The 13,550-nt window shown below is 42.5% G+C and overlaps 1 protein-coding gene across 1 annotated transcript in view; it reads right to left on the reverse strand.

Annotated features, from left to right (window-relative positions):
* Positions 1-13,550, reverse strand: part of LAMC1 (laminin subunit gamma 1) — a 123,486-nt gene that overhangs the window by 25,635 nt on the left and 84,301 nt on the right. The window contains exons 4-13 of the mRNA XM_055419128.2: positions 12,558-12,724; positions 9,288-9,476; positions 8,372-8,489; positions 7,908-8,006; positions 7,685-7,821; positions 7,171-7,293; positions 6,890-7,079; positions 6,476-6,588; positions 3,749-3,970; positions 3,439-3,627 (exon numbers count right to left, since the gene is read on the reverse strand). Of these exons, the coding sequence (XP_055275103.2) occupies positions 3,439-3,627; positions 3,749-3,970; positions 6,476-6,588; positions 6,890-7,079; positions 7,171-7,293; positions 7,685-7,821; positions 7,908-8,006; positions 8,372-8,489; positions 9,288-9,476; positions 12,558-12,724 (1,547 nt within the window). The remainder of the gene's footprint in view (positions 1-3,438; positions 3,628-3,748; positions 3,971-6,475; positions 6,589-6,889; positions 7,080-7,170; positions 7,294-7,684; positions 7,822-7,907; positions 8,007-8,371; positions 8,490-9,287; positions 9,477-12,557; positions 12,725-13,550) is intronic.

Genomic DNA, 13,550 nt, shown 5'->3' on the forward strand with positions numbered 1-13,550 from the left:
ATGCAAATGTCAAGCCCACACACCACAACCGGGGAGAAACCCGCGCACTGCAGCGAAAGATGCCCTGTGCCACAGCTGAGACCTGACGCAGCCAAAAGTAAACATTCAGTTCAGTTCAGTCGCTCAGTCGTGTCCGACTCTCCGCGACCCCATGAATCACAGCACACCAGGTCCCCCTGTCCATCACCAACTCCCGGAGTTCACTCAAACTCATGTCCACAGAGTCGGTGATGCCATCCAGCCATCTCACTCTTGGTCGTCCCCGTCTCCTCCTGCCCTCAACCTTTCCCAGCATCAGTCTTTTCCAGTGAGTCAACTCGTCACAAGAGGTTAAAATACCTTAAAACCTGTCTTGAATAAAACTCAATTGAAAAATCTGCTAGAAAAGGCAAAACAGAGCTACATGGTAGCCCATCAAAGCTCTCGCTGCAAAATATTCTCCAAAGCTATAGCTAGCCTGCCCCTTTGTTTCAGAGTCTAGGATGTAGGTTCAAATCCAGCCTGTGCTACTTACATGACTTGGGCAATCTGTAGGCTTATTATCCTTCCTCTACCAGGAGAGGTATCTTTTTTCTCCTTTAGCATTCTTGAGTGCATTTCTTTATCTGAACTAACCACACTGTATGAAAATGATCTCTGTGCTTCCCTCCACTTTTAGACCCTGGAGAGTAGGGACCCTCTTTGATTCATCTTCATAATCCCAAAGCCATGCACTCAAACAATTTTGTTGAAAAAAGATTAGTATTATTAATTTACCTGGAAAGATCGTTGTAAGTATTAAATGCAGAGGTGAATCATGCACGACGGTCTCAGTGACTATCATCAGTTACGCGTATTCTTCAACCGTCTTCTAAACGAGGAGCAGCTTACTTTACATCTGCCACCTCTATTCATTTATTTAATAAATACTCGCATTCATTCAACAAACACATGTGCCAAACACTACTTTGGGTGTTAGAGATACAAAGGTGAATAAAACAGAGCAAAGTCCCTGCTTCAAGGACCTTAACTCTGCGGATGGAAGGGGGAGATAAGCAATAAACAAATGAATACACATTAAAAATATCGAGCAGCTAAAAAGCGCTATAAAAAGCAAAGCAGGATGTAGGAAAATAAAGAGTGATAATATCGGCTTTTTTACAGGTTCTGTGCTGGCTCCATGCAGATGTCTACATCCTAATTAACGTCCGCAAGAAGCGCTATAGATCATTTCCTTCAATCCAGGTGATACCTCACAAAACAAACGCAGCTGACCCTTGAACAATGCAAGGGGTGGGGGGTTGGGTGACTGCTGCCCTGCACAGTCAGAAATCCACAAATAAATTCTGAAATTCCAGCCCCCACCTTCTGCGGTTCCTCTGCATTCACAATTCCACATCCACGGATCCAGCCAACCATGGACTACAGTACTGCAGCATTTACTATTGAAAAAAATCTGCATGTAAGTGGACCCATGCAGTTCAAACCTGTGATTTGAACCTTGAACCATACAGTTCAAGGGTCAGCTGTATCACAAATATTCTGTGATAAGCATTAAATTAGTGACTAATATAACATTTTCTAAAATCTCCTATATAATATTCCATCTTTCTATAAGCATTCCAAATAATTTTACTTCACCATCTGCACTATTTAGTAGAGACATGAGAACAACTCCACAATGCTTAACTGTTCAGCTCACTGACCAGTGAAAGAGCAATGAGTAGAGGGATCTCTTATCAAAATGCTCTGTTAAATGCTTCTGAGCATAGACACTGCATGTGAGATACTTACCATGCTCTGCAACAGCAGCGTCAAGGGCCCTAAGAGCCTGGGGCAGAGGCACAGAGAGGGTGCATTGAGGAAAACCATTCTGGGCAAGTGATATTTCAACTCAACCCACAGAACGGTTACGAGCTGGCTAAGAAAAGTGAGATCTGGGTAAGACAGTCAGGTGAGCATTCTAAAGAAAGACTAGTTCATAGCAGGCCAGAGTCGGGAGAATCTGAAGGAAGACAAGACCAGGAGGGCTTGAGTACCAGTGCAGAGGCAGGTGGTGGGGAAGGAGGCTGGAGAAGTCTATTTGGAAGAGACTACTGGGCCACTGTTTTTTTATTAAACAAAAAAAAGAAATGAGTTAAAAATACGAAATTCTATACTAACTTCTACTCCTCATCTCCTCAACTGCCTTAAGCAAATGACTGGCTCTCCCTGTGTGGCACCGCCTGGTGCTTGGTGTGGGGTCAGGGAGAGGGCGTAGAAGGAAGGTGGAGTGTTTTAATGTTTCCCAATAATTAAAGAGTGTTTTTGATGAGACAAGAGAGATGCAGATTATGAGCTCAGTGTCTCGGTTGTTCTGTTTACGTTCATGCTCTGTAGCAATATTTTTTGAACAAAGAGCTTACAGTGGAGTGAAAGGCTGGACGACTGGTCAGAACCTCTCTCATTACACGAGGCTGAAGTCAGGGGAAGCAGGGCACTGTCACCTGTTAGCCCCAGTCTCCTCTGTCAACCAGCACAGGCAGCTCCTTGAGCAGCTAGCAAAGATCTACTTCAGTGTTCTTATCAAACAGAAAGAAACTCAGAGAATGGGAACAGAGGCATATCCAAAGCTATAAAAAGATTTTATTCCCAACTAAATGTGATGGGCTCTGATACATCTGAAACAACTATTTAGAGAAAAAAAATTAAGAATTTTAACAATGCCACTTTACATTAAGAATCCCCAGGCGGCCTCACAAACTGAAAATCAAGTTTTGAATCACACCTTATAAGAGAGAGTATCTTGCAGTAAATCATCATCGTTGACACCTGAATGCCTAGGCTGAAGTTCCAGCTCCTTCAATGACCAGCCATCCATCTTTGGACAGGTAACTTAATTGTGCCTCAGTGTTCTTAGGTGGAACCTGAGGATGGACTTCCCCAGTGGTCCAGTGGTTAAAAATCTGCCTTGCAATGCCAAGGACGTGGATTCGATCCCTAGTCAGGGAAACTAGGACCCGATGCAACCAAATAAATATTGGTTGAGACTCGAGTTGGGAGCCCTGAGTCAGGAAGATCCCCTGGAGGAGGAAATGGCAACCCATTACAGTATTCTTGCCTGGAGAATCCCACGGACAGAGGAGCCTTGTGGGCTACAGTCCATGGATTCACACAAGAGTCGGACACAACTTAGCGACTAAACAGCAACAAACCACCTGAGGATAATACAAGAAGCTATCTCAGAGGGTTGTGAGATTAACGAGGCAGTATATGTTAAAGTGCTTAGAAAGGCACCTGGCCGTAAATATTACGTCAGCTATTATTAATGTCAGATATGCATTTTATGAATCCATAATAAACCTGTTTCCAACAAAACTGTTGCTGCTGGGAAAACTAGTCACAGAACCAAACCAGAAACTCCTAAAAGCTTCCAAAGCCCTTCTTTCCCCAGCGCTCCTGTGGGCAGGGCCAACTCACCGGTAGTTCCGGTAGGACAGTTGGTGCACACCACCTCCTGTGTCTTCGGGACAACAGCACAGCTGGAGCCCCCAGGACACGGACAGGGCTGGCAATCGAAGGAGGTGCCCGCGGTTGAATCTCCATAGTAGCCATCGCTGCACTTCTCACAGTGGGGCCCGGCCGTGTTGTCTCTGCAGTTACAAACACCTATTTGGAGAGCAGGTGTGAGAAGACAGGCAAGCGTCCAAGCAAACAAGACAGTGAGCATTTCGGACCCGCCTGCTGAAGAGAACTGAGGTCGCGCAGTCCCCAAAGGTCATCCTCTCACCGGTCTCAGGGTCGCAGGTCTCGCTGTGCCCATTGCAGGTGCAGAGCACACAGGGACTGTACGGGCCAAGGCTCGGGGTTTCTCTTCGGTAACCCGAGAGGCACATCTCACAAAACTGCCCTCCGTATCCCACGGGACAGGTGCAGGACTCCACCCAAGTTGCGGGGACCCCGGGCCCAGGACGAGCGCTTGCCAGGGTGACATCATCCAAATAGCCAGCACCTGTGTGTGGTGGGGGGAAAGAGGATCATTGAACTGGCTTCTGTTTTCCAAAACGTCATGAAAAGTCATCAGTGCTAAAGGAGAACCAGACTCAAAATTTCAGAGACAGCCAACCGCTAGTTTAGTTTATCTACTGGAGAAGATAACTAAAAAATAGCACTTAGAGCCACTATGTGGCACCTGGTGCTGCTGCTAAGGTGCTTCAGTCATGTCCAACTCTGTGCAACCCCACAGATGGCAGCCCACTAGGCTCCCCCATCCCTAGGATTCTCCAGGCAAGAACACTGCAGTGGGTTGCCATTTCCTTCACCAATGCATGAAAGTGAAAAGTGAAAGTGAAGTCGCTCTGTCATTTCCAACTCTTCGCGACCCCATGGACTGAAGCCTATCAGGCTCCCCTGTCCCTGGGATTCTCCAGGCAAGAACACTGGAGTAGGGTGCCATTGCCTTCTCCAGGTACCTGGTGCCAAGTATCTGGAATGGTGGTATATCAAACTTTTATTTTTTAAACACACACACACTTATACACACATATATGCACACAGAGATTTCAATTTGTTCTCCCAATCAGATCCCCTCGAGAAGGAAATGATAACCCACTCCAGTATTCTCGCCTGGGAAATCCCATGGACAGAGGAGCCTGGCGGGCAACAGTCCATGGAGTCGCAAAGAGTTGGACATGACTGAAGTGATTTAACATATGCACCCAATTACCAATGTGAAAAACGAAAAGCACTGGGCAATGATCTGGGGCAAGAAAAGACAGAAGGAAGAAGGTGGGAACAGGAACAGTTTAAGGTTACAGCCACGAAGCCATGGTTTTGTTCTTTTGCCACAAAAGCAGGCACTGACCATAGAGTTTAAGGGTTAGAAAGCAGGGAAAGCATCTGTCAATAAGGACCATGCAACTGTATTTTTTGCCCTGCATAAAATAGCAAAAATAATTAAACAAGTTCGAATAATCAGGGCTACTTTGACAAACATAATTATTCCAAAGCCATTATGCCATATATCATAACACTTTCTTGTTTTCAAAAGAAAATAAAAATAGAGAAAGCCTTATATTGGCTTAGCTCAAAGGTTTATCCAGCCTAACAGTGCATGCGACAGGTTCAAAAGGAACATCCTATAGAAGGGCCAAGTTTTTATTACACCAGCATGTTTCCCTTTAATTTTCATTCCACTCCTATCTCTTACAGTCTTATCTTTTAAGTGTATCTCCCCATGTTATGAAATATCACTTGTTCATATAGAAACTGACAACCTGAAGCTAAAGGACATCTCTTATTTTTGCTTTGAACTTAATTTAACTTTTAATATATTTATGGATTTTTTCAACATTAGATCATGAAAGACATCTCCACTGTTAAAGTGCTTCCAACTCCAAATATTCTTAAGTTTACCCATCCTAAAAGTATTCTTCCTTCAGTCTGTCCCTAGTCCCAAATTATAATCTATCTCTTTTCCTCCCCTTAAAGCTGCACTTCTTAAAAGAATAATATTTTACTTCTTCATCTTCAAATGTACTTGTGATTTAATTTACTTTATTAAATCACTGCAATCTAACTTGTTTCAACACTTCTCTTAAAATAAAAAGTCACCAATGAGTCTTTAGTTGCCAAATAACAAAATCCAATTGTACTATCTTTCTCAATCTGTTAACTGTTCCTCTTCCTTAAAATTCTTTTTTTCTCTTGAGTCTCAGATCATGGTCCTTAAATAACCATGTTTCCAGGATTGCTTCTTTTCTCTTCCTACATTTTTTGTCACATTTCCAAGTTTAAAAATGATTGCCCATACATTGGCAACTCTTTGATTCTAAATCTCCAGTCCCAACTAAGTCCCATCCATATTTCTAACTACTGATAAGACATTTTCATTTGGATATTTATGCAGGCACCTCAAAAATCAGCACAGACAAGATGCTGATGCCACTGCCAATGCCACGCCAATGCTCTGATTTCTCTCCCCCAGCAAGTGCTACCTTTCTACAGAAATAGGTCCTTATTCTAAAAAATTATAGGAAAACAATTTAAAGGCACACTTAAGAACAGCTTTGTTTATCTAAAATTACAACAAATGTTCATTCAGTAAATTTTAACTTTTCATCGTTTAGCTAAAAGGGTTTGATAACTGATTTAGTTAAAAGGGCTTGATAATTACACAGGAAGAAGTAAAAAGAAATGGAGGTTAAGTAATGTGAGCCAGTAGAATTATATTGGGATTCTTAGAAAAATCTAATTATATATATAATGTAACCTAAATAGGCTTACCCATTATAAGACAACACCATTTATTAATTTTTGGCTAATTTTCCCCGGTCCTTAAGAGAGGTTTCAAAATGCATTATTTTTATACATAATTCATGTATGATGAAGAAGTTTATTATACCACTTCTTTAGGATCAGGTTTATAATATTAGGACTTTAGAGACAACCTTTTGATTATGTATCCTTTTTCCTAATCATCATCTTAAATGATTATCTTAATTATATCATAACTTACTTCTCTCACTGTATGTCCCACGAATCTTGATAGAGGTCAAATTGTTCAGGAGTTTCTGAAATTCGAAAGGGGTAAGAGTAGGCCTCCAAGGGTAATCTGTCGCTTCATGGAGCCTAGAGAAAAAGGAAGGGGCACATTAACCTCTGTAAGGACAATTCTGGGTGCTGAGAAAGTATTTCTTAGTCATCCATGCCACCCACGATGAACTCCTCTGCCGGTCTAACCATGTCAGAGGTGAGTCTGTTGGTTTGACCATACCGCTGGAAAAGGTACAGGTAATCAAAGGGAAAGTTCCCTTTTACAAAGTCACATCGAGAACCCCAAAGTTTCTCTTTAATATACACCTTGAGGCCTGAGGCGCTTAGATAAAGAAACCACTTTTACAATTCTGTTTTATAAACCAAACTGTCTTACCTGAAGACGTACTTCACAGTGGTCTCACTTGGATAGGAATTGCCCTGAGCGATCAAGGGCACAGACACTCTTAGGCCAGCTCCTTCAAGCACCAGGTCTTCTGCCGAGAGGCGAGTGTCTCGCCTGTCCACGCGGAAGGAGAAGGAGAAATTCTGACCATAACTCAACACCTGCTTGCCCAAGAACTTCGCTGGAAGGCAGACACAATGGTGAGCAAGAACGTGAGGTCAGGCATAAACACAGGCACATACCACACCACGCGGCTTCCTAGCCTCACTTACCAGGGGCGATGAAGTACCTAGGAAAGTAGCTGTCTGAGATGACGGCAATATCCTGCCTCTCAGAGGACCACTCAAATGATGCTTCAGAGCCATCCCTTTGTTCTGCACGCCACCCATCCTCATCTATAAGCAGAGGATGAAAACACAAGTGCCATTACCTTGCAAACATCCTGAATTCAGGTCCTCTATATTCCACAAAACATAGAGAAAGTCATCAATGAAAGTTTTTGAGTAAATGGAGGCTGTAACCGTACCTATATATGCTACAACTCTAAAGCTGTACTTTTCTTTATTTTATATAACATTTATACTCACTGGTAAATTCTAAAACCATCATTTTATTAAATTTTTTTAATTTAATAAAATTAAATTCATTAAAAGCCAAACAAAAATCACATATATTAAAAGAAAAAGTGTTGATATTCTCAAAAAATCTTCAAAGAGTTACTGACTTTTTTAATACTGTAAGTCTAGGCTCGAAATTCTAGGGGACAGAAGGAAAGGTCTACTTTACCAGTCTCAAAGGTAGAGGTTATAGAATAAACGCTGTAGCCAACGGCATTTGTACACACGGAAGAATGCCCAAAGCAGAAGCAGGGGGTGCACCCTCTGGGGTTAGATAATTCCAGATTAAAAAATCCAGGTTTGCATCTGAAAGAGATTAAGATACAACCAGGTATTTTTTGTATCTGAAATATGAGAGAAGACACAATGCAGCCAGAGAAAGAATGAGCTACCTCTCACAATTGAAGCCTTCGACATTGTCTTTGCAAACACATCTTCCTGTTTCAACATTACATTCATCTGTGCTGCCAGAAGGATTGCATGAGCATGGCCTGTTGGATGGAAAACGGAGTGAAATAATGAAATATGAGGATAAAGAGATTTCGCTCCAAGTCAGTCTTTTGTTTGACATGTTAATAGATTTTTTTTTTAAAGAAATACATAAAAAAGCGAAATGAATCCGAAAGTCATCTTTGGATTTGGATTTTATTTCAGTCAAGGACACCCATCACATTTAGACATTAAAAACTGCTTCATCTCTGTACAAAACAATCCAGGATCATCATTACAGCTGGAAGCCTTAAATCTTGGTGATAATTATTACAGGGGGAAAATGTTTATATGGCTGCAGATAAGCTAAAAGATCTATTACTAAGAACCAGCTACAATTGGATTTCACCCCCTTAAAAAATCTTACCTGCACCCAGCCTCAGTGAGAGAATGGTACCCAGGCTGGCAACGGTCACACTTGTCCCCCATTACTCCTGGCTTACAGCTACATCTGCCATAGCTATCACACTGTGTACTGAGGGAACCTGAAATATAAAGCACTCGTCAACCGCCAGATAGGAAAGTAAAACTAACGTCTCAAAGAAAAAAAACTGGTAACTAAAAACAATGCTTGAAATTCAGTATGTCGATTGGTTTTCAGGGTCTAGATGGTAACCAAGAGAATAAAGATCAAATTTTAATACATAACTCCCTCAAAACCATATCCCTTTAAACTATGACATTTAAACTTTCCAGACATACACCCTAAGATGAATCTACTCATAATTATTGAAAAATACTAACAAATACCTCTGTACCCATGATAAACTGCATGCAAAATCAGTCACTATAGACAAGCACAGGCTCCTTAGGGCCTGTGTCTAGAATTTAAGCATATACAGGCAGGAACAGCAAAAATAAAGTTCAAACTCCTAGAAAAGTAGAACAGACTAAGAGCTCTCAGCTCCTCTGAACACACAGCAACATGCTGCAGGAGTTAAGCCCTCCAAAGAGGTTAGACTAAACAAAATCATTAACAAGGAAGAACTCACGGGGCAGCTAACCAATTTTTACAGTCAAAGTTCAAATGGTCTCAATGATCTTATTGCTAATTATTTACAAACCATTACTCAGGCCAACCCCAGTTTTATACACACCAGAAAATCATCTAAACTCTCCACCTGGTTACAGAGAGTTGAGGCCGATGCCAAATCATTCACACATTATAACAATATTCACTCTTCTACATTTAACCTGTGAGAATCCTAAGGAAACAAAGCTTTAGAAATGCTTATCTTGTCTCCCAACCCGTCAGGCTGAAGCAGACCCTGGCTGTCACTTACCGACAGGACTACAGTGGCAGGGAGAGCAGGCTTCCCTGCTCCCAAGGCGGAAGAAATTCTCCCGGCACCTCTCACACTTGGCGCCGTCTGTGTTGTCCTGGCAGTTGGTACAGTGCCCACCATGGCCCGTGGAACGGTATAGTTCAGGGTCAAAGTAGCATTCCTGAGATCGGCCATTGCAGTCACAAGCTGTTGGCCGAAACGTTAAGTCAGATCCACGCTCCTTTACAAACAGCATTTTAGAAGACTCAAACCAAACTGTAACTCCCCACATCTCCGGGACAGATGGTGGTGGTGGTAGTGGTTTAAATGCTAAGTTGTGTCCAACTCTTGCAACCCCATGGACTGTAGTCCCTGTAGTCCCCAGCAAGAATACTGGAGTGGGTTGCCATTTCCTCCTCCAGGGGATCTTCCCAGCCCACGGATTGAACCCAAGTCTGCTGCATTGCAGGCGGATCCTTTACCTCTGAGCCATGACAGGTGATAGGTAGTAGAATGACTACTGGATACATTTCTCATTTAAAAAAAAATGAAAAAGTATGTCTGTCAATAAAGTGTTTATAGTCAGGTTATCAGCTTACAAGGAAATGTTCATCCTTACCAAAAATGGTACCATCAGAGCTTAGTTTAGGTAAAGAATCTGCCTGCAACGCAGGAGAACAAGGTTCAGTTCCTGGGTTGGGAAGATCCCCTGGAGAAGGGACAGGTACCCACTCCAGTATTCTGGCCTGTATAGTAAAGGGGGTCGTCGCAAAGAGTTGGACACAACAGAGTAACTTTCACTTTAAAATATAACTAATTCCTGTACTTGGCAATCTCCAGATAGTAGTATACATACAAGTAAAAGCCAAGTCAAATTACAGTTTTTCTGAGTCTTTATCCTTCATTTTAATACCAAGTCCAAGCATAGGGGGTCAGTTCATATGCAGGTTTCAGTTTACCTTTTTAGGGCTCAGACAATTCAAATACATTAGCCACTAACTTTCAAAATGCCAGATCACTTGCATACTGAGACTGGGGTGATCTGGGCCATATTGGGTACAATACGTACCTCTGTAAAAGGAAGCAGGAAATCTATATGCACTAGAAAGTAAATCCACTAGAAGGGAAATCTAGACCCACTAGATGCCTCTATCCACTGGGAAGCCGCAGTACCAAATGGGTCATCTGTTAAGCAGCTATAGTCCCTACAGGGCACAAGTGTCTACAGTCACTGAAAATCTTTATTATATTTACATTAACATATTTTTTTTCAGATTATTGATTCTGCCCCAAGTATAGGTAGTATTTTGAATATTAAATAAATTTTTTCTGGTTTCAGATAGAGCAGGAAATTGCTGTTTAAAATTTTGAATATGTCTCTTTTCCCCCTCCCTGCCTTTCCATTAGCCCTTTTACAGTTTTACACGTGAAAACTTTTTAGGAGCGTGAATCATTAGCATCAGGAATTAGAGAGCTCAGTAATTAGAAAAGCCCCCCTCCCTTCTTCATTAGCTATCTTCTCTTCTCTCAAGCCTCCCTACATTATCTCACAGTCAGCCCAGCCGACAGCACCTAAGTGGTCCGGTGCCTGGAGTCTATGAGGCAGAACAACCCCCACATCTACAACGTCCTAAGCCACCACTAAAGATGACGCTGTGGCTCCCTCATCACCAGCTGAGAAGAGAAGGCAGCCGTCATCTTCTCTTCCCTACCCCCAGCAGCTGACAATACTGTAGTACTGTCCCCACTCCAGGAACCTCTCTCTCCGAGGCGTCATGGTGCTGAAGGGACTTCCAAGGGAAGCAAACCAACTTAGCTCCTCATCAGTCTTGTTAGCTATATTCAGTTCATCTGCCAGTGAGAAGCTGGCAATCATATTACACTTGTTTTTCTCATAATGGTCCCTGGTAGACTCAAAATCATTAAGCAGATTACTGTTCAAACATGTGTATATTTACTTAGATGTCATATCTTAGGAGAAATCACTTTTTATCAGCCTTTATCATGTAGCTTCTAACACTGGATGTTACAGTTCAGTAAAAGATGTATAGAAGTTCAAGGGCTTAGGAATACTAGAGGAGGCGGTGATCAAACTTACCTAAAAATCAGGGATTTGCTGAGAAAAGAAAAGATGAAAATGTGCTGTATGCAGCTAATGGAAAGAGTCCTAAGTCAAGATATGGGTCCCTTTTCAAGGTTTCCGCCAATAATTCCTACAAGTTCAGAGTGTCTTCCTTCTTATTCCCTTTATTTCCAAGAAGGTATGATAAGGAATATTTATAAGGACAGAAGAAAGTTATAGTTGCTTTAGAAGTGTCTTATTTTTTAAGTCCTTGGCAAATCATGACTGCACGGTTTCATGATTTTTCTCCCAAAATTCCTTTCTCTGTCTCTTCAGAATAAACCAAGACATTTATGAAGGAATAAACAATGTATAATCTTTTTTCATTTTCTCTCTTCCTAAGAGTACTAGGATTTACTCTTCTCTCAAAGCCTCTCGCCTCTGCACAAGGGAAGTACGAAAATTCTCTGTATTTCGCTCTCTAGAGAGATAAAGAAAAAACAATTTTGATAAACAATCTTTTGAATGATAGTCATAGACTACTACTCATCACACCTGACTAATGGTAATCAACAGCCTTGGTTGTCTGAAGAAATAAGAATTGGAAGGAAGAAGAATATTTTAAAGAGCAACAAAGAAAAGACTAGAAAAACCATGTTTTAATGTAGGCTATACTGGCCTGGAGAATCCCATGGACGGAGAAGCCTGGTAGGCTGCAGTCCATGGGGTTGCTAAGAGTCGGACACGACTGAGCGACTTCACTTTCACTTTTCACTTTCATGCCTTGGAGAAGGAAATGGCAACCCACTCCAGTGTTCTTGCCTGGAGAATCCCAGGGACAGAGGAGCCTGTTGGGCTGCCGTCTATGGAATCACACAGAGTCGGACACAACTGACATGACTTAGCAGCAGCAGCAGCAACACTGGCCCAGTATTTAGAACTAAGGAAAAGGCCAGACCTTGGACATGCTGCTCCCATTCTGTTAAGTGTACGCCTGAAGGAAACAGAAAACCTGAGTTTATGTTTATGGCCAATTCCACGCATCTGTGATTTTCCTCTGACGTGCATGCAGGTTATATATATACATATATCTGCACACTCAAATTATGGAAGAACACTGCCTTGCAGGCTCTTCCTTTCAAGGAAGAATCGAAAGAAGTCACCCACTCCCCCCGCCTCCTGAAGTCCTCAAGACAGCCCAGCAGACGGAAGCCTGGCGCACTCACGCTGGCACTCGCTGGCGCTCTCGGCGGTCGCCCTCCTCCACGGCCGGTCATTGAAGAAAGGAAGGCACTTTTCACAGTCCACGCCGTAAGTATTATGTTTGCAATTACACACCAGCCTGTCAAACTCGTTCTTCACACATTCGCTTGCGTGTCCGTTACATTTACACCTGGGGAGAGAAGAGACACTCAAAAGAAGAAACAGCTAGAAAGCCCTGACTGGACACAAAGGATGTTCACAGAGAATTAGCAGCACCCCCTGAATGTTTCTGAGTTTACCAAGCACAGCTGTAAACTGAGGAACGGAGCAAGACCAAGTAATGGCTGTGTTTTCAGTTATGAAGAAGAAGTCTGACCAACAAAGGCAGCTTTATTTAACTGGGGCTGGAGCATTAACTGGACACAAAAAGTCCCCAACAATTTCTGAGGACATCTCTAGGACCCTTTCCTGAAGTGAAAAGTGTGTGTTTCAAGAAGAAGCCAAGTGCAGTGGTTAAGAAGAACACGGGTGTGTATATATGGCAGATTCACTTTGTGAGAAGTGAAACTAACCTAACATTGTGAAGCAGTTATACTGCAATTGAAAAATAAAAGAACATGGACTCAGAGGCCAGGCTGCCTGTGACTTACAGATGTAACCTAACCTGTGCCTTACCTGTAAGAGAAGGATGAGAATAATGTCTATTTCACAGAGTGACTGGGATCAAGAGGCTGCTCTTTTTATGTGCCCAGGATTACATGGGCATATAACAAGTCAATAAATGTCAGCAGTTATCTGTCATCATGATTTTAAAGCATTCTGATCTGAAGACTGTAAGAGACAGACACGACACCACCACAGGGATCTCTGGCAGACACTCCCTCGGGTTGTTTGGGGCACGAATCCTTGACGGATCCCTAAGACGAAGGCACTAGAACGGTAAGGACTTGTGGAAATCCCCATGAGCATTGGCTGCCCTACCGTGCCCCTCACTCGCTCTTGAAAGACAGCAGTCA

This window comes from Moschus berezovskii, chromosome 17, assembly GCF_049115385.1.
Source record: "Moschus berezovskii isolate FMDL1 chromosome 17, NW_MosBer_1.0, whole genome shotgun sequence".
NCBI classification, from domain to species: domain Eukaryota; kingdom Metazoa; phylum Chordata; class Mammalia; order Artiodactyla; family Moschidae; genus Moschus; species Moschus berezovskii.